This window comes from Zalophus californianus, chromosome 2 (genome assembly GCF_009762305.2).
Source record: "Zalophus californianus isolate mZalCal1 chromosome 2, mZalCal1.pri.v2, whole genome shotgun sequence".
Lineage (NCBI taxonomy): Eukaryota > Metazoa > Chordata > Mammalia > Carnivora > Otariidae > Zalophus > Zalophus californianus.
In genome coordinates this window covers 139,609,224-139,633,792 of record NC_045596.1, presented here as the reverse complement: position 1 = coordinate 139,633,792, position 24,569 = coordinate 139,609,224, and the positions used below count along the sequence as shown (strand labels likewise).

At 42.0% G+C, this 24,569-nt stretch overlaps 1 protein-coding gene across 1 annotated transcript in view; it reads right to left on the bottom strand.

Annotated features, from left to right (window-relative positions):
• The window catches only part of CPE (carboxypeptidase E), a 121,406-nt gene extending 119,674 nt beyond the window's left edge, over positions 1 to 1,732 (bottom strand). Inside the window, exon 1 of the mRNA XM_027600004.2 lies at positions 1,286 to 1,732. Within this exon, the coding sequence (XP_027455805.1) occupies positions 1,286 to 1,592 (307 nt within the window). The 5' untranslated portion in view covers positions 1,593 to 1,732. The remainder of the gene's footprint in view (positions 1 to 1,285) is intronic.
• Between the last annotated feature and the right edge of the window lie 22,837 nt (positions 1,733 to 24,569).

Here is a 24,569-nt window from a genome sequence, read left to right as displayed (position 1 = left end):
ATACAAACCTTTTCCCTCATATTAGTTGAAGGTAAGAAAAGTTTCCTGTTTGAAGATTTATTATTGATCAACCCATACACTCTGCATTTGAAGATCAAAGAGTCTCTATTCATCACTTATTTTAATATTTTTCCAGTTTGATTCCTAAATATCATTATAAAACTATTCTGGCCCTACATTGAGAATTTTTAGTCTATTTTCTAGCTTTCTCTGTCATTAAAAAAAAAAAATCAAGCATCCTATGCTACTGTTATTAGCCCAGATTATTTTAACAGTACCTTTACTATCAGAAGACCAGGCCTTATATCGTTTGAAGAGTTACATCATTTCCAAAGAGCAGTAGCATAATGAAAAAAAAGACCCAAGAATATTTTTAAATCCATTTATTAATACCAAATAAATCACATTTAACATAAATAAAACGTGTCTTAACACATTCAGAAGGAAGATGCATAAGATGGCTATATGGGAACATCAGTTGAAATAAAAACCCGGTCACAAACTACTCATCTCAACTGGCTAAAGCAAAGAAAATGGGATATTCCTTTTTTCCTTAGGCCGTATGCAGTTTCAGAATGGAAATGCCTGTCAGAGGCCACTTTTCCACCCTGGCGGGAAGACCTATGTGTCTGCACACACCACCACCCAGTGCTGCAGATATCGTTCACGTTGCTGGGGCACCCACAGCAGCGCGCATACCTAATACGCACATACAGGTAGGGACGGGTATGCAGAGCCTGCCGGACCCAACAAGCTTGTCCTCTGGAAATGAGGAAACAAATGAGCAAGGACTCTTCCTCGTTTCCTCTAAGTCCCTGACTTCTGCACCTTACCTTTCTAACTCTTGTCTGCAAGGAAGGTCGACTTCCTCTCTGAGGATTCTCAATTATTCTCTCTGGTCTTTGGTGCAACAGAGTGAGAGTGACCGCCCGGTTTTGCGGGCGTGCGGATTTGCGTGCTCCGCGCTCCTACCTCCACCCCTCCCGCCTCCCGGGCCCATGCTCACCAAGGGTGAACTAAGGGCTGGAGGTGGGCGCAAGGCGGGGGTTGGGGGTGGGGGGGACAGGAAGGACCGCAGAGATGGGGAAGCCGGCAACCCGCAACGCTCTAGGTCAGGTTCATGTCCATCTGCATCCCTCCCTCCACTTGTACCTTCCACCCCAGGCGCCCTTTCCCAAAAGGCACCCCTGGGCCCACCTTTTTCCCCCCTGCCCCCACCGCCACCGGTCCAAGCCTCTGCGGTCCTCCGAGACGCCCCAGAGACGACAGGGTGCAGCGCTCTTACCAGGCTCATGGACACCGGGGTTGTCGGACAGCTCGATGACCAGGAGCTCCCGGCCCTCGAAGCTGCGCCCCACCGTGTAGATCCTGCTGATGGCGGTGCACTGCAGCCACACGGACACCAGCGCCTCGCGCAGCTCAGGGTAACGGTGGTACTCGAAGGAGATGCCATCCTCCTGCTGCAGCCGCCGGCGCCGCCTCATGCCTGCCGCGGGCGCCCCGGGCTCCTGGGCTCCAGCGCCCAGCAGCCACCCGCAGGCGGCCAGTGCCGCGCACAGCGCCAGCAGCGCCCGGCCTCCTCGCGCGGCCATCGCCCCGCGCCGCCGCCGCCCGCGCCTTCCTGCGCCCGCCGCCTCTTTTGTCTGGGCTCCGGGACTCCGCGGGCCGGCGCTGCGGGAGGCGCCAAGTTCCGCAGCAGCCTCCGCACGCCTCACCTTCCCGGGCTGACTGAGAGCCCGCCGCGCGCGGGGGCCACCCAGAGGAGAGGGGCGAAGCGGCGGCTCGGCGGGCAGCACTACTGGCCGCCGAGCCCAGGGGAGCTACAGGAGAAACCACTGCGAGGAGGGGGTCGGCGCGCGCCAGCGGGATTCGGTGGGGATCGGGGGAGGGCGGCTGGCGTGGCTGGCGCGCAACCACGTCAAAAGCCAAATGGCGCCGCGGACGACGCAGGTGAAGTGACAGCTAAGGAATGCGTTGGGAGCGTTGTTGTCATTGAAAGACCCAGGACATTGCGTGTGGAAAAATATTCTTGGATTGCTAGTGGAGCCTCTTAAAGTAACATCTGTTCTCAGCCGACCAGGGTTTCCATCTTGATGCACCAATAATTAGAGAATATTCCAGGAAAAAAAAAAAGCGAGAAAGAAACAAAAAGGAATTATTGGCAGCCACTTGCCCTTTCCCTATGATGTATCTTTAATGACTGCACTGATAGTCCAAACACAAACCCAAGAGTTGGGTTTGCATTTATTGCAAGGTCTGGCTGGAAAACAGAACATTGTGCACTTTGATTTAGAGGTTTAAGAGAATAAAAATACATTCTATCGTTCTGCAGATACTGTCTTTAATTGTATTAAATGCACATTCCTGGATTCTCTCAGGGAAAAAAAACGAAAAACAAAAAAATGATAAGGCTGTCATTTGGCGGTGCCTGTGCCAACCTCCTTCTGTAGCAACCCTCGGAAAAAAACAAAATACAACGCTGGGTGTGCACTGGACAAAGGATTCAGTTTGTATTAAGATTAAATCTTTCAGGAGCAGTTTATCTGGGTAGTTCTGGCTTCGAGTTTCTTATTAGATCGTAACCAGGATGTTGGCCAGGACTGCAGTCATCTGAATGCTTGATTGGGGCTGGAGAATCTTTTCTAAGAAAAAAATTTAAAAATAAAAAGATTAAATCCTGTTATAGAAAGAAAACTCCGATCAAGAGAGATTAAGCCTCCATACCTTCTTAAAGTTATTGTAAAAATATATAATCATTTAGAGCTTTAAATGCCCAGCCCTTGGACAAGATTTATATTGTTGGAGCAACTTGGAAATAGACGTTATTCTGAAGAGGTTGCCATTTGGATTTAAGAATAGTGCAAATCTAAATAAATAAATAATCCAAAGAGTACTCCAACCAAGCAAAAAAAAACTGGACACCGTGAGGGTAATTTTTCATGTTAGACGTTTTTTCTTTCTTAACTTGTTCTTTCTCCACCTGTCTAATAATGCATCACACTGAATAAAAACTTTCTCCTGGAAAAGGACATTTAAATGATTTTATTGGATCAAAAGAAAAATGTTTCTGGAAAAACTGGTTCCACACCCCTCTGTCTACATTTCCTACAGCGTCTTTTTTGGATTTTTTGGCGGGGGAGGAAGCTGCCACTAGGAAGACATGCCACTCGGTTAGATTTGCATCCAGCCATGTTCCTTGTCAATGTAACAGAGCTAAGAATTGTATATTTTCCACTATGACCAGTCTGTGTTTGATTACATAGTCCAGAAGTATAAAACCAGAGTTATAATTACATTTCTAAAATCATGCCCAAAAGAGCAACCTTGGAAACCTAGAAAAAGAAAACAGAGTAGCCAAAACCAATAACTTCAGAAATGGAAAGTTAAGATTTTCATGTTAGCAATTTAAGGCAACCACACTAATTTGTGGCTAGGTGGGGCATATGGACTAGTAACTACACACATGAACAACATAATATCGATTGAAGTCCTGTGTTGCCCTTTAGCTATCTCTCTAAACAAAGGGTATGCTTTCTATTTTTTCCCAAATTTCAATTTTATGGGTCGCTTTTACTTTTTTTTTAAGTGGATGGAATCTTAATAGCTATGTAGACTCACTTAAGGGGGACTCTCTTTGCATGGTAGAATTTTGTTTCCTTTATGTATAAAACAAAAGGTTTTGACTGGGGCACTCATTGAGTGCAGCAGAATCATGTAGAGAGTCTGTAAAATGTGCAGCTTCCCAAACCCCCATCGATACAGGAGTTCCGAGATATGTTCCACATATTAATGAGGTTCCAGGTTTTAATAGCAACACCAGGTATTTCTGATTTTGATGTTTGACTGACAAACACACTTTGAGAAATACTGTCCTATATGTTTTCTAAGGTCTTTTTCGGATCTAAAATGCTATGATTCTTGGGGCACCTGGGTTAAGCATCTGCCTTCTGCTCAGGTCGTGATCTTGGGGTCCTGGGATTAAGTCCCGCATGGGGGGGGAGCCTGCTCAACGGGGAGTCTGCTTCTCCCTCTGCCGCTCCCCCCGCTCATGCTCTCTCTCACTTTCTCTCTCAAATGGGTGAAATCTTTAAAATAAAATAAACTGCTATGGTTCTGGAAGGTATTTTTTTTTTTTAGAAAAAAATCCCTGCTTATCTGATAGATGATAGAACTCCTTGCTTATTTGGGGGCATACCACATACACAAATGAATCAGTTTAAAGGAATTAAAACTTGGTCTTTGAACTTCTGGGCTATTTTAGGTGTAGGTCATCCCCACTGGAGTGTATATTACTTGTTTGTGGCTTTATAGGCAATTATATAAAATTATATAAAAGGTTACATACTCATCCTGATTGCTAGATAGAAAATCTTGCATGGTAAGTCTCTAATGTGTTTGACTTTGTGTACCCAGAATTCAATCTAGTACACAACCTACATTTAAAATTGTGTATGTGCAAGAGAGCAAGAGAGATCCTTTTTCATGTCACTTTTAGACATCTGTATGGGCATATTTAAGCTCCCCAAGCCTCCATTTCCTGCATCACTTCTACTCTTTACAAATTTAGAAACTATCTCTTCCTGTATTCCAAACCTTTTATTCTCCCTTCCAAAGCCCCATCTAAAACTGATCTACTGCACATCAGTTCTGTGAGCACATCGCTCTATATCTATCCAGTGGTGTGCTGGTAAATGTTTACCACTCAGCTCTCTGGGGTGGGGGTGGGGTAGGGTTGGGAAGGAGTGTGGAGGACCTGATTTAGAGTGTTTGCTGATTTCCATGGTGTAAACATTCCCACCACGGCTGATTTCAAATTATCGATGTGACATCACCAAGCATGGGTGCTGAGAAGAGAGAAGCATTAGCACACCTTTCTATGGTGTGGTGGTGTGTACAAAGTCTTTATATTCCTCCCTTTCAAGAGGTAGAGCTTAATTCCCTACTACATGAGTGTAGGCAGGACTTAGGGACTCACTTCTAATGGACAGAATACAGCAGAAGTGATGTATCTACCTGTCCATCAACAAAGGAATGGATAAAGAAGATGGAAATATTGTAATGTTACTCGGTTTTCATGAACCTTCTACATCAGAATCACCTGGTAAGCATAGCCACATTCCAGACCAATTGGATCCAATTTTCTGGGGATGGGGTTTGGAAATCTGCATTTGAATAAGCTCTCCCCACCCCACCACTCCACCCTCTCAGGGTGATTCTGATGCACGGGTATGATTGGAGGAACCCTCATTCCAGAGACTGGTTTTGAAATTTGACAAAACACTGTTCTAATTCCAGGACAACTTGTTTTGGAAAACTGCTCAATTACTTCACCTGAAAATGAGGGACACTATGAGCATTCTGTGAAATAAGGCCCGCAAGGGGGTGGGCACAAGAAAAGGGCTCCATACACAGAAACCTTCCATTGCTGGAAGGTTTGATGACAAGTTGATGACAAACTGCCATCATGGTGCCCTCTTACTGGCCACTGGAATGCCCCATCCAGGTATTCCTGCTTCAGAATCCTTCCTCCTACCTTCTGAACACCAAACACCAATGTCTGACTTTCCTTGTTAGCACTGAGGAAATTCTCTCAGCCAGCCACCACTCAACCATCTCTCTGTTCACACCCGAAACGCTCTGGGGGATGCCCATATCCCTGGCCAGGGCTGGGGTTGGTCTCACTTCTTCCCTCACTGCTCATTTCTCACAGTTCTCACAGTTCTCTCACCACTGGCTTGCGTGCATATCAAGGTCAGTCAGCTGTGCCACCAGAATGTTCATGCCACTTCCACGTGTGGTTGGGTCCTTAATTAAAGAGGCAAACACATAAACAAGAGTAGAAAAAAGTTGAAAGCTTTGGATGCACTTGAATTTTCAAAGTGAATTAGGTGCAGATGAGGAAACAGTGAAGGGCTGAGGAAAACTCATAAAAATCTCTAAAACTTCTGCTCTTAGATTTGTTCCCAAACCTGTCACTTTACCATAAAAGAACCTGATACCGTTACCACCATAACGGTAGGAAAAGCATTATCGCATAAAGGCCTTGTTCCTAAAACAACCAAGAACCAACCAAAGGATGAGCATATGCTTATGTTAAATTTAAATAAATTATTTAAATTGTGCTTGTATGCTTCATTTTTTGTTTTTCTTCTTTAACTGATTTTTTTCCATTAACCAACCCACTAAATGTCCCAGTTGTATCGGGTAAGAAGGGAGACGTGTACCATAGCCAGCGGGTCACAACCAAATGCATTCTCAATGTTCCACGTGAATCAGTGCTGATAATACTCCATCTACAAGTATCACCACCTAAATATCGAATTACCGACTCAAATTGAAGGTAGTCCAAAGGGTTTATCAATGTTTTTCTACAACTCTATCTTGTATCAATTTCTCTGTATCCTAGAGGCCACCCCAGTATTACCGACCTCCCAGCAACATTGTCCAAAAACATGTAATGTGAACCTGATGTGTAATTTTAAATGTTCTAGTAGCCATGTTCTTAAAAAGTAAAAAGGAACAGGTGAAATTAATTTTAATAATAAATTTTGCTTAACCCAATGTACCCCAAATATTATCATCTCGGCTTGCAACCACTTTAGGATCTATTAACGAAATATTTTTCCATACTAAGTCTTCAAAATCAGTTGTGTGATTTACATCATAGCCCATCAGTGCAATTCAGACTAGCCATATTTTAAATGCTCAATAGCCACTTATGGCTAGTGACAACTGTATCAGACAGCTGACAGATCTTGCTGTTCTTACATTCTGATCTTCTAAAATTATTCCTCCTGATTTATCTTCATAGTTAATGCTGTGGTCCAAGCACTCACTGGTTATTTCTTTGCCTGGACTATGGCAACATCCTCCCTTGGAGATGACTCTTCTCCAGCACTGGTTAATCCGAGTTTTAAATCTTGCTGCCAAAACCACCTTCTCTATCATTCACCTTGATTACACTATCTACCATTCCTGTCATGTCCATCATTCAGTGGATCAAAACCAAAGCTGCGATCCCCTTTGTGAAAATTTAATAAAGGGAAACCTTGCTCAGAATGGAGTCAGGAGGCCAGCAGAGGGAGCTCTCAGCCCTACCACTCCTGGCCCATTGCAGACCCAACAGGAAGACAGACCTTGCCAGAAGATACTACCTTACTACCCCCGCAGAAGAAAGGAAGGTTTCCTCCTCCCCTGGCAACAGCCCAGCCAATGAGAGACAGTTACAACTCAGCCAGTGAAAAGCCACTATACTTCCAGCTCCCAGTTTACTCCAATGAACTTTCAGTTTATAATAGCCTCTCCCAACACCTCCCCTCTCCTCTCTATAAAAATGTATTCCTCTGTTTAGTTCTGCAGAGTCACCTGTGGCTTTGCCCTAGCTTACCTCTCCTGGGTTAAAATTCTCTGCTATTCCTGACTACACCCATCTTTTTCTGGTGAAACAACTAGCCGTTTTATTTTTAAGGTTAACACCTTCTTCAGAGAATTTTACTGGAGAGCCCTGGGAAATCTTAACTTACTGTATCTCCTGCTGCTTCTCTCACTACATCGTTTTATCTCCCAACCTATTACTTTGAATTCCTGCACCACCGTCCCCCAAACTACAACCATATTTCTATCTACACCATCCTTACCTCGTAAGCTGTCTTCCCTCCCCGCAGGGCCAACCCTACCCCCTAACCCTATTCCCGGCCTCCTCTCCTGCGCCAGGCATTCCCCCTCTCCTATTCTTTCTGGCATTTCCCCTTTGCACCATTCTCTCCTATCCTCTTTGAAAAAAAACCGAAATTCTGACTTGAGTTCACTTTCCCCAGCTAGCACCCAAACATCTCAACTTTGTCACATCTCATTCACTCCTTCACTCAACTTCTACTCTGTAGGTTCTACACATTTAATAAGACTCAATATTCATTGACCTTTCCTGGGCTGACTCAGGACCCTGCACCCAGCTTAGTGTTCTTCTCCCTCTTCACGTGCTCACGGTTTCAGTTATCACCTCCCTGCTCCCAAGATCCAGAGTCCCATATCCATTCCCTCCCACTCAGAGACAGAGTCCGCCTTCCTTGTGTGTTTGTCTCCACAGCCTACCACAGTGGGACCACAATCATAGGTCGATATGTTTGCATGTGAATGAAGGAGTTAGTAAATCTGCTAGCACCTTCCTAACTATGGCACTCAGACCCCTCCCCATGTTTGCAATGTTCTGCTTACTCAACAAGCTGTTGGATTCCCACCTTCTCCTATAGGAGCCCTTCCTCAGCATGACCCAACCACCACAGCTTTCTCTTCACTCAGCAACCACAGTTACTAAGTCGCTTGCATGTAACGTAAGTCATTTGCCAATTTTCTCATCTGATCTGTGTACTTATTCAATGGAGTTTCTATTTCTCTCTCCCTTATTATTGTCCGTATTTTAATTTCAATTCTACCACACGACAAATACAATATTCAGGAAAGAAAATTGGGTTTTCTATTATGTTCTTACCTTTGGAAACCACACTGCTGAAATGAAAATCAGATTGCCAATTTCCATTGCCAAAGAATGACTGGTTTTCCCCTCAGCTGCTGGAAGTTTACCAGTACAAACAATGCAGAATAACTTTACGATGGAGGATGTTAACAACTTTATGGTGCTCAAGAACGTTAAGTATTACAGAGATGTACAAACAAGTACTGGAATCTTTCATTATAAACAACAACCATGCCTTATCTATTGCGTCACTTTTCAATCCATAATATTTCTTGCACCTTTTTAAATTTCAAGTGTCCTTGGGGCGCTTGGGTGGCTCAGTAGTTAAGCACCTGCCTTGGGCTCAGGTCATGATCCCAGGGTCCTGGGACTGAGCCCCACATTGGGCTCCCTGCTCAGCGGGAAGCCTGCTTCTCCCTCTCCCACTCCCCCTGCTTGTGTTCCTTCTCTCTCTGTCAAATAAATGAATAAAATCTTTAAAAAAAAAAAATTCAAGGGTCCAAAAAAGAAAGAAGTTCACCTTTCTTTGTTTCATACAACTTACAAGACATCAGGGTGAAACAGTCTCTTATTTAGTGAAAGCTGCTCACTTCTTCACAAGACTACAGAATTATCAGCATATGTAAACACATTGTGTGTCCATACATATATGTTAAAGTATCTCCTGCCCAACACTTTGGAAACCTTTCTGCTACTAGATGGACTGACCAAGACGCTAATTAAGTCAAAACTAATGAGGGTAATTATGTACACAGAGAGCAAAACAAACAAACCTCTTACTCATGATCAGGACTATGCCCTTAATTTCAGGAAAGCTTTGTGCGTGACAACAAACCCAACTCCACTGAAGCTTAGGTTAGATGGCTGTAGGTGGATGAGTGGTCAGTCATATTATATTAGCAAAAAAAGAAAAAAAATATACAGCACATTCATCAAGTAGATGCTCAAACAATATTCACAATAGCAATGATTTTCATGTAGTACCATTACACAATTATTGCTGTTATGCTCCTCAATGCTGACTGATTATAGGCCTTGAAGTTAAATCAGGGTCCTCCTACACCCTGAACACAACACTTGTATTGGCCCTTTTGTTGAAAAGTAACCCGTATGTGGAGTCAGTCCAAGTTAATGAAGAAGGGGGCTTGGTTTGCTCCCCATGTGGTTGCACGATTTACTTCAGGGGCCTGCATCCTCAGATATGTAATTTGGGAAAGGGTGGATCATTCCACCGGGTGGATGAAGGGCCTGGAGGTATGGAGTGGTCACTGCCCAGCACAGTCCCATTAGTGTCTGAGCCTAGGTCTTGGGGCCACACTTGCCTTCTCAAGAGTGACTTCATGGATTGTGTCTTTCAGTGGAAATCCTGTGGTCAAAAGAATAGAGTTCAGATGAGAACTTACCTCAGATTTGTGTAAGCGAAGAATGGGGAGTATGGGGTGGAGAGAGAGAGAGAGAAATAGTGAAAAAGAAAGCAAAGGCAGAGGAAGAAGAGGAGTAGAGGAAGGGGAAAGAATAAGAAAAGAGGGGAAGAGGGTCACCTGGGTGGCTCAGTCGGTTAAGCCTTGGACTCTTGATTTCAGCTCAGATCTTGAGCTCAGGGTCATGAGTTTGAGCTCCCCGTTGGATTCATGCTGGACGTGGAGTCTACTTTAAAAAAAGAGACAGAGAGAAGGGAAGAAAAAGCAAAAGTAAGGCAGTCAAGAATCCAGTACTATCTCTATTCAAGGGCCTTAGAAACTTTATAAACTTCATCTACTTTAGTGTGAAAAGTGTGGGAAATTTACCTTCCTCATGGATGATTAATCCTAAATCAAACTGAGGAATCTCTATATCTTATGCAAGACACACAGTAGCATAACAAAAACAAAAAGCCTAACATTTATAAAGTATTTCAGTGGTTACAAAGTGTTTCTCCTGCATTTTCCAACTTGATTCTCCCAATGACCTCATTTTATTATCCACATTTTACAGATAAGCCACCTGAGTTCATGGAGGATAAATTCAAAAGCAGTGATACACAAGATCAAAGAAAAATATTATTAACTCAAAGACATATTTTAGAATTACCCCTTCATTTAATTTTTTGGAGCTGACCTCTTTCTCCTTTAGGAAAACGTACTCTAAATCTAAAGTCTCAGCATGTTACCCCAGCCAGGAGCAAATTGATTTTCTGTGTTTTTCTCCTGTCTATGAAAAAATTATTATTTCTGTGCCTGTAACAACTATAAAATGTGGTGTTCATCAGACTTAAATTAAAATGATATACTCTACTATTTTAAAAAAAGGTATCAAAAATGGAATAAAAAAGATAATACAATAACTTGCTTCTAAAATATTATACTAGGCCCTAGTAACTAGGGGAAGGTATTGTTTTTTAGTCCTTAATTTTTCCACTAATATAATACATAGAAAAAAATCAAAAGTGCATTTTCTCTTATATACCCATGTTTGGGAATAAAATTACTAAAATGAAAATCAAGTGCCAGGCTCTCATGAGACAAATGTCACAAAGGGTGAATGGTTTTCTCTTTAGCTGTAAGATGTTGGCCATCTTATACATTTTTAAATCTTATAAATTAATAAATCTTGTAAATAAATAAGGTCTTTAATTCTGGATCAAGTTAAGTTGCTCAGGAATCTACCGTGGTAACTCTAAACATTACACAGATGCACACAGCAGTACACGAAACTTTCATTATAATCAATAATCATATCTACTTGGATCTTTAATACTCTTGTCAAAGAATGGTCTCCACTTCCCTTCCCGACACACACACACACACACACACACACACACACACACACACACAAAACCCGTGTGTTTCTCCCAGTGTGTTTCATCTCAGAAATGGCCTCATTTTCAGGGTGCCTGGGTGGTACAGTCCATTAGGCATCCAACTCTTGGTTTTGGCTCAGGTTGTGATCTCAAGGGGGTTGTGAGATCCAGCCCCACGTAAGGCTTCACATTGAGCAAGGAGTCTGCTTGGGATTCTCTCTCTCCCGCTCTGCCCCGCTCACACTCTTGCTCTCTCTCAAATCGATAAATAAATCTTTATTTAAAAAAAAAGAAATGACCTCATTTTCTATTTGTTCAATAAAATTACCGTTGACAGCTCGATCTTCCCTTTCTCCTCATGCTCCACATCAGCAATTTCCATCAATTCTATCATATATATAGATATCTATGTATATATCTCTATATATGGCATCCACCCCTTCTTGCCACAACCACTGCTACTACCCTAATCTCAGCCACCAACATTTCTCACATCAACCATTGCGATTGCCTCCTAACTGATTTCCCTGCTTCTATACCTGCCCACCCTGAATTTATTGTTCACACTGCAGTCCATCTTCAAAATGTAAATCAGATTATATCATTCTCCTGCTAAAACATCCCAGGAGCTTTCCAATGTACTTGGAATAAATTCCCACCTTCTTACCATGACTTTCGTAGTCTACGGACTCTGTCTCCTGCCTACCTCGTCCATCTCCTCGAGAGCCACTCTCTTGGGATCTCCATGTGCAGTGGGCACTCCCAGGTACTATCTGTCATATCTTCTTGTCCATTACCTTTGACACACTGATCACAAAAATGCTGTTTCTTTACTTATGTTGCTTTTGTTTCCCCATAGAAGATGAGCACCTGAGGGTAGGTTCCTACCTCCAGAGTCTAACCTATGAAAGAGATTTAATAAATATTTGTTGAAAACAATGAGATTTATGTCCACAAGAACTTGACACCTTTTAAACTTTAAAGATTTTAAGGAAATAACCAATCTGTCTCTAAAAGAAGAATATTATCCCTGATAGACTTAATATCTACAATCTTTTTTAAAAGATTTTATTTATTTATTTATTTATTTATTTATTTATTTATTTATTTATGAGGGGGGAGGAGAGAGCATGAGCGGGGGGAGGGGCAGAGGAAGAGGGAGAAGCAGACTTCCTGCTGAGCAGGGAGCCTGACACAGAGCTCCATCCTAGGACCCTGGGATCATGACTTTAGCCAAAGGCAGACGCTTAACCCCCTGAGCCACCCAGGCGCTCTGAACTAAGCCCTGTACTAATTATTGGCTTTAACCTTCCACCTTGTACCACATTTTACAAATAAGAAGACTAAAGTTTAGAGATGTTAAATAATTAGTACAAGTTTATATAAATAGGAAATGATGAAGTCAGACTGGTGAAGAAAGATAGCATCATTTCCATGGTATGGGCTTTCAATTCATTCATTTATTCATTCAACAAACTTTTATTTAGAACCCACTATATGCCAGGTACCTGGTAGTTACTTGGTGGGATGTGGTCAGTGAGGAATTGTAAATGGATTAACATATAGTCCCTGCCGAGAAGAGCTCAGAGTTCACTTCACTACAGATATGAGACTGCCTTGTCCAGCGATAAACATGTTCTCTGGCTAGAACCGATCACCATGCATAGGAGAGTTTATTTCAATTAGGATGTAGCAGAATTGAAATTTGGGAAAAACAACCTGTTAAGAAGTGACTTGTTGAGTATTTTTAACACTTTGAAAACAATATACAATAAAAATTCCAATATCTAATTAATTCACAGGTTCAGAAGACACCACACCCCAGCTGCTTAGGAACCCACTTGTGGCAGGAAGTGTTACCAAACACATTGAGTCATTAAGACTTCCTAGTTGGGTAAAACAATTAGGTTCAGCTGCCACATTGCTCAAAATTGCTTCACGACGGATTCTCTCAAGTTTCAATGTGTTATTTATTCTGTCTGGTTCCTTGCCTCAGCAAATGCATATGTCGACTCCTTGACTTTGCCTAAACTTTATTTAACACTTACAGAAACCCCAACAGGCCAACCACTGTCCCCTCTTTAATCTAGTTTTACCTCTTGCTGGGGAGTAGTTTCTTATCTCCTTGTCATGTTCAGGCTGGTATTCCATCTACCACTTCAGTGACCCGCCCCTGGATGTCTTTGACTAACCCACGCTTGGCTGGACAGCCAACAGGGGCCGGAACAACAGCACCAAGTAGAGAAAGGCTCAAGTGGTCCCTTGAACTGATGGGATTATGTAGGAGTGGAAATAGAGGGCAAGTGAGAAATGAGTCACACACAGGTGCTCTGATGGAAAATAAGCCACAAGTCCCCTTGGCCGTTCTTCCACCTTGGCTTGTCTCTTGCTCACTCCTCAGAGCAAGGCAAGCTCCCTTGTCTAAAGTGCTTCAGAAACAAACTCCAAAGCACATCATGAGCTAGCATTATTCTCCATCTTCTCTCATCATCGCCCCCATTGCTTCCATCCTTCTGTCAGTATGTGGCATATTCCACACTCTGACCACTGGATCTTAGTGCATATTGTTTGCTTTACTTGGATTATTCTTCCCCTTCTGTCCCCACTCCCTTTCTGGGTAACTTTTGTTGTCAGTCAGGTCTCAGATTAGACATCCTATGGAGGAAACTTCCCTAACAGCTTCCATCAGGCAAGGCTGATATGATCCCAAAGTTCCTTGTGCCTCTCTCCCTTCTCAGAACTTTTTAATAATTACTTCTTTAATTGACCATAATCTCCTTTACACTATAAATGCTGTGAAGGCAGGAATCATGTCTCTCATGCCTTCTAGTGTCTTCTAGACACTAGCGTGTTCTAGTGTCTTCTAGGGTCTAGCAGAGTTTGATACAAAAGTGAAACTAAACAAATATTTATTGACTGGATGAATACATAAATTCTTAAAGAGATCAAACTGTGCTTCTCCATTGACATCTGATACTCCACCATTTAAATTGAGCCTCATCATCCAAAAATAACTTGCTCAAAGTCTACATCCATTAAGCTGCCACAGCTTGCATAACTATAAAAAACAGCTCGTGGTTATGGATGTATGTAGATCTGAGGGAAACGTTGTCCTAAGCTTGAGGAAGAACCCATCACCACTGCCTACTTCTGCCAGTTCACATGGAACCTGGAATAGAACTCTACTGACTGAAGTCCTGAGTAGCTGAACTAGTCAGGACTTGCTTCGTCGCAACTAAAATAAACCGAATTCAAAATGGCATAAGTACAGGAACGAAGGGCAGAGGGAGGTGGGGAGGGAGGAAGGAGGAAAACTAATTCACAAAATAGAGTTGGGGGCACCTGGGTGGGTCAGTCGGTTAAGCGTCTGCCTTCAGCTCATAACCCGGTTATGATCCAGAGGTCCTGGGATCGAGCCCCGGGTCAGTCTCCCTGCTCAGCAGGTTGCCTGCTTCTCCCTCTCCCCACCCCCTCGTGCTCTTTCTCACTGTCTGTCTCTCTCACATAAATAAAATCTTAAAAAAAAAATAGAGCTGGCCTCTTTCCCAACTTCTTCCAAAGACTCCTCCAGCACCAGGAATCTCCATCTAGCTACCCATCCACCTGTGGGTCCCTTTCTTGCCACACCCTTCTGTGTTAGCGTCATTCTATCCGGTGAGAAGGACTTCCACAGGGATTTCTGCAGACGCAGTCAGCACATTCAGTCAATGACCATACATAACTTCCTGAAGAAAGATGATGGATCAGCTGCAGACTTGGGTCAGGTGCCTATTTTCAGGCTAATTACTGGAGATAAGAAAATGGAGCACTATGGTAAGTTACACCTCAATTTTTTTTATCTAAAAGTCTAGAACAAGTCCAACCCCCAACAGGGTCTCTATAAAGACTAGAAGCACAGGTAAAGATACATTATGTCATCCAAAACATATTCAATCCGTAATAAAAATAAAATAATATTATCTGTGTTTTCGGGCTTTAAAGACTTCATAGACTAGAGTTGTGCCTTTAAATAATGTTCATGATCTAAGTTAAGGTCAAGATCTTCTTGTGACTTTTTTCTAGCTCAATCCTTGTTTCTGGAAGACTTTCTCCACCCATCCCTCAGCCAGAATCGGATGGAAATCATTGCCAAGCTCTCAGTCTGGGACTCTTCAGGCTGTAAACAATTAAAGCTGCAGAGCCGGCGTGCTGCCATAGGAAAAGGGAATATTTTTGAGTAGAAGTCTCAGAATAGTGACGGCTCGGAGTATTTTGCCATCTTGTGACTTGTCCTCACTACACTGAATTAGCACTTTAGAAAATCATTCTTTACTCAGTTCTCAGAGTCTCGTGTAAGAAATTCTTGCTAAGGGACGCCTGGGTGGCTCAGCCGGTTAAGCGTCTGCCTTCAGCTCAGGTCATGATCCCAGGGGTCCTGGAATTGAGCCCCGTGTGGGGCTCCCTGCTCAGTGGAGAGTCTGCTTCTCCCTCTCCTTCTGCCCCTCCCCCCTACCGCTCATGCTCTCTCTCTCTCTCTCAAATAAATAAAATCTTAAAAAAAAGAAATTCTTGCTGATATGTAAGCTAAGGGATGGCCGTAGACCACCCATAGACTACATGGTAAAAATAAACTGGAACAGAATGAACAAGACTCAAGAAGATCATTTGCTTTGGTAAACAAAATTGTCTGGGGGAATAGCCACCTGGACTATCTAGTTCCAGAATTATTTTACGATTTCAATCCCACATAGCATTCCTCACAGTAGGAAAATCACTTCATTTTTGAGGTGTTGTAAGAGATGCTGCAAAATAGAACATGATTCATTTGGACTAAAATAAGAAAAACTGATAAAATGCCTGATAAAAATAATTTTCATGTAGAACTTCCAATCGAGTTGAAAACAAAATTTTAAAGTTTTTGTTCTTAATAAACCTGCTAAATTAGAGTGAACTGATAACTATCTGAAGTTCAAATGTGCACTTGGTATTTCTATCAATTCAGTTTAATTTATTGAATATATCTACCCTCCATATTTTATGGAAAGATATTTGTAAAATCTGTGTATATCCATTGGTATAAATAGGGGGAAATAAGAGCTTCCAATGAAAAGGATAATTAGGGGCACCTGGGTGGCTCAGTTGTTAAGCGTCTGCCTTCAGCTCAGGTCGTGATCCCAGGGTCCTGGGATCGAGCCCCGCATCTGGCTCCCTGCTCGGCGGGAAGCCTGCCTCTCCCTCTCCCTCTCCCCCTGCTTGTGTTCCCTCTCTCACTGTGTCTCTGTCAAATAAATAAAATCAAAAAAAAAAAAAAAGAAAAGGATAAGTATTGGTTCCAAATTGTCCATTTTCCTGACAGATCATTTGAAAAATATTAGTCAATTAATTCAGAAAATCAAACTTCAGTTGTCTTCTTCAATTTTCAGCTTTTTGTTGCTGTTGTTTCTATTTCGTGTTGGGCAATTTGCTGGGTTTTGTTTTTTGTTTTTGCATGACCTGAGCTAAATGTGTTTAATCCTTAAACCCTTGTAAGATAAGCATGAATACTCCCATCTTACAGACAAGGAAACGGACACTCCAGCAACCTGCCCAAGATCCCAGGGAAAACAGCCAGAGTCTGACTCCAAACTAAGGTCGGCACAGCTCCTCTGCCCTTTCCTTGGGCCTCACGCCTTCAAGCAAAATTGTATCGCCAGATGGGGGAGGGTGAATTGGCTCCCTCGTGGGCTCAGCTCGAAGCTTTTTCTCGTGGCTAATACAGAAAAGAGATTCGAGTCTAGGTAGGTGACCAAATTAAACAACTTTTAAGGTGACTGAATCACACAGAAGCATTATTTTTTTTAATATTTAACAAAGCCCTGCGTGTGTCTGCGAACCCCTGGACGGTACTTCCAGGGAGTTGGTCCGACAAAGCGCAAAGAGTTTAGCAGCTGAACACGTAGGATGCTTGGACAGACATCCAGGGACTGTGTTTAGTGCTCTATTTTATGGGGAGAAAAGGACTTGGTGTTTGAGGGCGCTGGCGCATCTTTACCTTCCTAATTCTTCTCATCTGATAAAAAAGCTGTGTCTCTCAACAGATGACAAGAAAAATCAATTCAGGGTACCTGGGTGGCTCAGTTTGTTAAGCGTCTGCCTTTGGCCTAGGTCATGATCCCGGAGTTCTGGGATCGAGTCCCGCATTGGGCTCCCTGCTCGGCGGGAAGCCTGCTTCTCCCTCACCCTCTGCTGCTCCCCCTGCTTGTGCTCTTTCTCTGTGTGTGTCAAATAAATGAATAAATGAATAAATAAATGAATAAATAAATAAATAAATCTTAAAAAAAAAGAAAAGAAAAATGGATTCAATAGGGGAAGGAAGAGAAGCGAATACCTGGTTCAGTATGTGGTGATTTCCCACAGACCCAATCATCACCCTGCTTAGCACACACCCTGGGGTTCCTTAAAACCCTGAAATGAAAGACACCCATGGAATTCTCTAGGTCATTCATTCATTCATTCGTTCATTCATTTATCTTTTATTCTGGATGACTTCAGATACTATGCTGGGATTTTTTATTGAAAAATAATTGACATAAATATTGTATTAGTATTGGGTATACAACATAGTGATTAAATATTTATATACATTGTGAAATGGTCACCAAAGCAGGTCTAGTTACCATCTGTTGCCGTAAAAAGTTTTTACAATATTATTGACTATACTCTGTGCTGTTTCTTACATCCCTTGTCTTATCTATTTTGCAGCTGGGAGATTGTACCTCTTCCGCCCCTTCACGTGTTTCACCTTTCCTCCCACTTTCCCCGCCTCTGGCAACCACCAGTGTGTTCTCTATGAGTCTATATCCAAGCTGGTTTGTTTTTCAGATTCCCCAAAGGCGTGAGATCATACAGTATTTGTCTTTCTCTGTCTGACTTGTTTCACTTAGCATTATACCCTCCGGGTCCATCCGTGTGGTTGCAAATGGCGAGATCTCATTGTTTTCATGGCTGAGTAGTATCCCATTGCACATGTAACTATATATAGACCACATCCTCTTTATCCTTGGGCTAGTGATGGATACTCAGGTTGTTTCTGTATCTTAGCGATTATAAATAACATAAGTTGCTATAAACATAAGCTTGAATATGTCATTTTGAAGTAGTGTTTCCATTTTCTTCAGATAAATACCTAGAAGTAAAATTGCTGGATTGTATGGTAGTTCTGTTGTTAACTTATTGAGGAATTTTTATACCGCTTTCCATAGTGGCTACACCAGTGCATGAGGGTTCCCTTTTCTCCACATCCTCCAACACTTGTTATTTCTTTTTCTTTCTTTCTTTTTTAAGATTTTATTATTTATTTGACAGAGAGAGAGACACAGCGAGAGAGGGAACAAAAGCAGGGGGAGTGGGAGAGGGAGAAGCAGGCTTCCCACCGAACAGGGAGCCCGATGCGGGGCTCGATCCCAGGACCCTGGGATCATGACCTGAGCCGAAGGCAGACGCCTAACGACTGAGCCACCCAGGCACCCCTCTTTTCTTTTTTTTTAAAGAATTATTTATCTATTTTAGAGAGAGAGAGAGAGAGAGAGAGCATGAGCAGGGGGAGGGGCAGAGGGAGAGGGAGAGAAACAGACTCCCCACTGAGCATGGAGCCTGACACAGGGCTTGATCCCAGGACCCTGAGATCATGAGCTGAGCTGAAATCAAGAGTAGGATGCTTAACTGACTGAGCCACCCAAGCACCCCTCTTTTTTGTAATAACAGCCATTCTGACGTATGTGAGGTGTTATTTCATTGTGGTTTTGATTTGCAGTTCCCTGATGGTTAGTGATGTTGAGCATCTTTCCATGTGCCTGTTGGCCATCTGTATGTCTTCTTTGGAAAGATTTCTATTCAGGGGGCGCCTGGGTGGCTCAGTCATTAAGCATCTGCCTTCGGCTCAGGTAATGATCCCGGGGTCCTGGGATCGAGCCCTGCGTCGGGATCCCTGCTCGATGGGAAGCCTGCTTCTCCCTCTCCCACTCCCCCTGCTTGTGTTCCTGCTCTCACTGTGTCTCTCTGTCAATAAATAAATAAAATATTTAATAAATAATAAGAAAAAGATGTCCATTCAGTTCCACTGCTCATATTTTAATTGGACTGTTTGGTTTTTCGTGCTGAGTTGTAGGAGTTCTCTATATAATTTTAATGTTAACCCCTCATTGGATATATCATTTGAGAATATCTTCTCCCATTCATTAGGTTACCTTTTCATTTTGTTGATGATTTCCTTTGCTGTGAGAAAGCTTTTTAGTTTACTGCAGTCCCATTTGCTTGTTTTTGCCTTTGTTTCCCTTGCCTGGGGAGGCATATCCAGAAAAATGTTGCTTCACCATTGAATTCTACTAAATATATAAAGAATAGTTAATACCTATCTTTCTCAAACTCTTCCAAAAAAATTAAAGAGAAGGAAAAGCTTACAAACCCATTTTATATGGCCAGCATTACCCTGATACCAAAACCAAACAAGAATGCAACAAGAAAAGAAAATTACAGGCCAATGTACCTGGTGAATATACATGAGAAAATCCTCAACAGAATATTAGCACACTGAACTCACCCATACATTAAAAGGATTATATACCACAATCAGGTGGGATTTATTCCAGGGATGCAAGGATGGTTCAATATCTGCAAATCAATCAACATAAGACATCACATTAACAAAGTAAAAGATAAAACAATATGATTAATAGATGCAGATAAAGCATTTGACAAAGTCAACATCCATTCATGATGAAAACTTGCAACAAAGTGGGTATAGAGGGAATATACCTCAACATAATAAAGGTCATATATTAAAATCCTATAGCTAACATAATACTCAACTATGAAAGACCTGTACCCTGAAAATTATAAGATACCGATGAAAGAAACTGAAAAAGATGCAAATAAATGGGAAGATATTCTGTGCTTGTGGATTAGAAAAATTGATATTGTTCAAATGTCCATATTACCTAGGTCAATCTACAGATTCAATGCAATACCTATCCAAATTTCAACGGTATCCTTCACAGAACTAGAACAAATTCTAAAATTTGTATGGAACTACAAAAGATCCTGAATAGCCAAAGCAATCTTGAGAAAGAGTAGCAAAGCTAGAGGCATCAGTCTCCCTGATTTCAAACTATACTACAAAGCTGTAGTAATCAGAACAGTGTGATACTGAAATAAAAAGAGACACAAGGATCAATGGAACAAAACTGAGAGCCCAGAAATAAACCCACACATCTAAGGGCAATTAATATATGACAAAGGAGCCAAGAACATACATCAGAAAAAGGACAGTCTTTTCACTAATGGCAATTGGAAAACTGGACAGCCACATGCAAAAGAATGAAATTAGATCACTATTTTATACCACACATAAAAATTAAAGACTTAAGAAATTAAAATAAAATAATAGATTAAAGACCTGAAACCATAAAATTCCTAGAAGAAAACATGGGCAGTAAACTCCTTGACATCAGTCTTAGCAATGACTTTGTGGATCTGACTCCAGAGTCAAGGGAAACAAATGCAAAAATAAGCAAATGGGACTACAGCAAACTAAAAAGCTTCTGCACAGCAAAGGAAAACCCATTATCAAAACAAAAAGACAACCTACTGAATGGGAGAAGATACTTTTAAACCTTATATCCTATAAGGGGTTAATATACAAAATATATAAGAAACTCAACAACAACAACAACAAAAGTAAGCACTCTGATTTAAAAAATGGGCAGAGGACCTTGGACTTCTCCCCAAGGAAGACATACATATGGCCAACAGACACATGAAAAGATGTTCAGCATCACTAGTCAGGGAAATGCAAATCAAAACCACAGTGAGATATCTCCTAACACCTGTTAGAATGACTGTTGTCAAAAAGATAAGAAATAACAAGTGTTGGAGAGGATGTGGAGAAAAGGGAACCTTCAGACACCATTGTAAATTGGTGCAGCCACTATGGCAAACAGTATGGAGATCCTTCAAAAAAATTAAGACTAGAACTACCATATGACCCAGCTATTCCAATTTGGATATTTATCTGAAGACTATGAAAACATTAATTCAGAAGGATATATGTGCTTCTACATTCATTGCAGCACTATTTACAGTAGCTAAGACACAGAAACAACCTAAGTGTCCAAAAATAGCTGAATGGATAAAGAAGACATGGTAAAATTATACAGTGGAATATATCATAACTCAGCCACAACAACAAAAAAAAGAGAGAGAGAGAATTCTTGCCATTTGCACTAATAGGGATGGACTTGAGGGTATTATGCTAAGTGAAATAGATCAGACAGAGAATAACAAATACAATATGATTTCACTTACATGTGGAATTGAAAAAGGAAAACAAATGAACAAACAAAATAAATCAAAAACAAACTTACAAAGAACAGACTAGTGGTTACCAGGAGGGAAAGGGGATCAGGGAGTGGGTGAAATGGGTGAAGGGGGTTAACTGTATGGTGATGGGTGGTAACTAGACCACTAGGTGGGGACCACTATGTAGGGTATTCAACAGATGTTGAATCATAAAACTGTACACCTGAAATTTATATAATAAAAACATAACAACAACAAAACTAACTTTACATTTCTGAGACGAATGCCATCTGATAATGTATAAATAATCCTTCTTTATATCATACTGGATTTGGTTTTCTAGTATTTTCTTATGGATTTCCACATCTACATTCATAAGGGATATTGCTCTGTAGTTTTTCTTTGTTGTGATGTTATTGTCTAGTTTTGGTATCCAGGTAATACTGGTCTCACAGAATGCATTTTACTGAATTTTAAACACTGCTGTTCTCTCTCTCTCTCTCTCTGTCTCAATCTATCAGGTCACTGTCAAGTGTTTTCACTTTCTTGAAAAGTTTATATGCCTACAGGTATTCCTGATATGGGTCAATAATGATTGATTAAATATTCATCCACTTAATAAATAATTACAATGAAATCATTTTTTAGAAGACTTTTGTCAGCCTATTCTGGCTTCAGTCCAAAATAGTGATATTTTAACTAGCATTCCTAGGAACACCCAGACTCTGTGTAGGAACTAGGAAGGCGACTCTGGATAAGATAACCACTGTGACAATCCCTGAGTTTAAGTCTATTGGGAGATACAGACCAGCACATTGCCCTTTGCATCCAGTGTGCTAAGTGCCATGATAGGAGAAGTCAATAGTCAACAGAGAAGTACCTACATCTGACCTGAGAGAAGAGGTTAGACAACGTTCAAGTGACGTCTAACCTGAGACCCAAGAGAGTAGGTTTATTCTTTCGGAGAAAAGGAGTAGAAATTGAGCAGAAGAGGCTCAGGTATCTCCCGATACTAGGGAGGCCTTGGATGAGGTGGGCATGAGGCCAAGAACAGAGGGATTCTGTGAAAGGGCACTACTGACCCAGGGCTCCTAAGGCCCTTTCTATACCTGATTCCCAGAATGAATCTGGGCATCAGGGTATATTCCTCCCCAGAGATTGGAACAGTCTTCTCTGGAGAAACTGAACCCAACCTACAGAAAAAGACAAAGTCTGAAATGACTCACTTGCTGTCTGATTATCTGAAATGATTTCACAATCACATTTGCAAATTCTTTCCCTCCTCAGGAACTTGGAAATTTCAAAGTGCATTTAAAGCTACTAGGCAGGGGTGCCTGGATGGCTCAGTCAGTTCAATGTCTGCCTTCGGCTCAGGTCGTGATCCCAGGGTCCTGGGATCGAGCCCCTGCTCAGTGGGGAGTCTGCTTCTCTCCCTCTGCTTGCCTCTCTGTCTACTTGTGCTCGCTCTCTCAGTGTCAAATAAATAAATCAAATCTTTAAAGCTACTAGGCACTTGATGAACTATTTCCTCCTCTCTCCTGGGATTCAGTTCTCTCTTAGCAGGGCAATCTTGCTTCCTTTCCCAACTACAGATCGTGTTCCCTTGACATGGGAGTATAAGAGCGAAGTCGTTCAGATGGCTACTCCAGAGCAGTGACCTTGTTCTTACTTCTTACTCTCTCCTTCTTCTATTCCTAGCAGATGAATGATTTTATAGCAAAAGAGAGCTCACTGAATCTTCATGGAATACAAGAAGTTTCACTCAAATCTGCCAGAAGGCTAAACAAAATTTTAGATGTTCTTTATTAGGTGGACACAGTCTTTTGTCAAGTTCAACAGACATGCATGCCCTCCGAATATATTAAGCTGCATTCTCCATAGCAATCTACATCAATGAAGTCAGACTCTAAGCTGCCAAAGCATGAAAGTGCAGCCAGACCTCAGCTGACCCAGGCAGCCCCAACGCAGGGTTCCACCTCCCTCAGGTACTTCAAGAACCCTTCTTTACCCTCTGCTCTCCCCATCATTTGCTGTTATTACTTAAGACTTTCTGAATTGATCGTTACAATAGCAGCGCAATCGCTAAATCCTATATTAAGATGCTGTTACAGGCTCTCCCCTTTTTTTAATCGGTAGACATTTCTCAAACTATCCCATAGGAGGCATCATGTCAGATGTACAAAGGATACAGGGGAAAATACAGAGAAGAGGAAAATCCCAGCTCTGCAGGCAGCTTAGCCACTCATGACCTTCATGTCTTTGACCATATGAATGCCCCTCACTGAGCCTCTGTTTCAGGCGGAGAGATTAGTATGAGCAATGACACAGAAGAAGGGAAGCACATGGTGCAAAATAGGTCTCTTTGGCTAAAAAGAGGTAGCAATACATAGTAGCACGTGCCAAGCAGTGATAGAGACGAGTGATGCAGAACCCGGAGTGGGGAGAGCCATGAGAGATTGCGGTCACCCGAAGCAGGAATAAGACCTTCTAGGAATAAGAAGGTGGGAGTGGTTCGGTGAGCCTTGAGCCGGGTCCTTAAGAATAGGGAACGTAGGGAATTTTTAGCAGAATAATTAACATTTATTGCACACGGCAACACACACTTCACATGGAGCATCTTACTAAATCCTCACAAAACTCCTATGAATTACTATTAGCCTCATTTCATAGGTAAGGAAATGGGTTTCGAGGAAGAGGAGGGGAAAAGGCTTTCCAGGAAGTGAGCGTGGCTTTGTCTCTCCTGATGCTGTCCCTGCAGTGTTGGGTTCAGTCTCCCATGAGCAAGCAGTTCCCGTGGTTACTGATGCTGTGCCCTTCTTCTCTGCCACCCACCCTTTCCTTTCTGTACACAGTGAGCATGCCTCTGTTCCCTGAGTTCTGTGATTTTCTTAGTAGGTTGAAGGTAATTTCAGATACTGGATTTTAGCCTCCCACATCCCCTTCCTTTTGACGTGTGGAACTCAACAGCTAAGTACACGTTCTAAAGACATTTCACATGGTCCT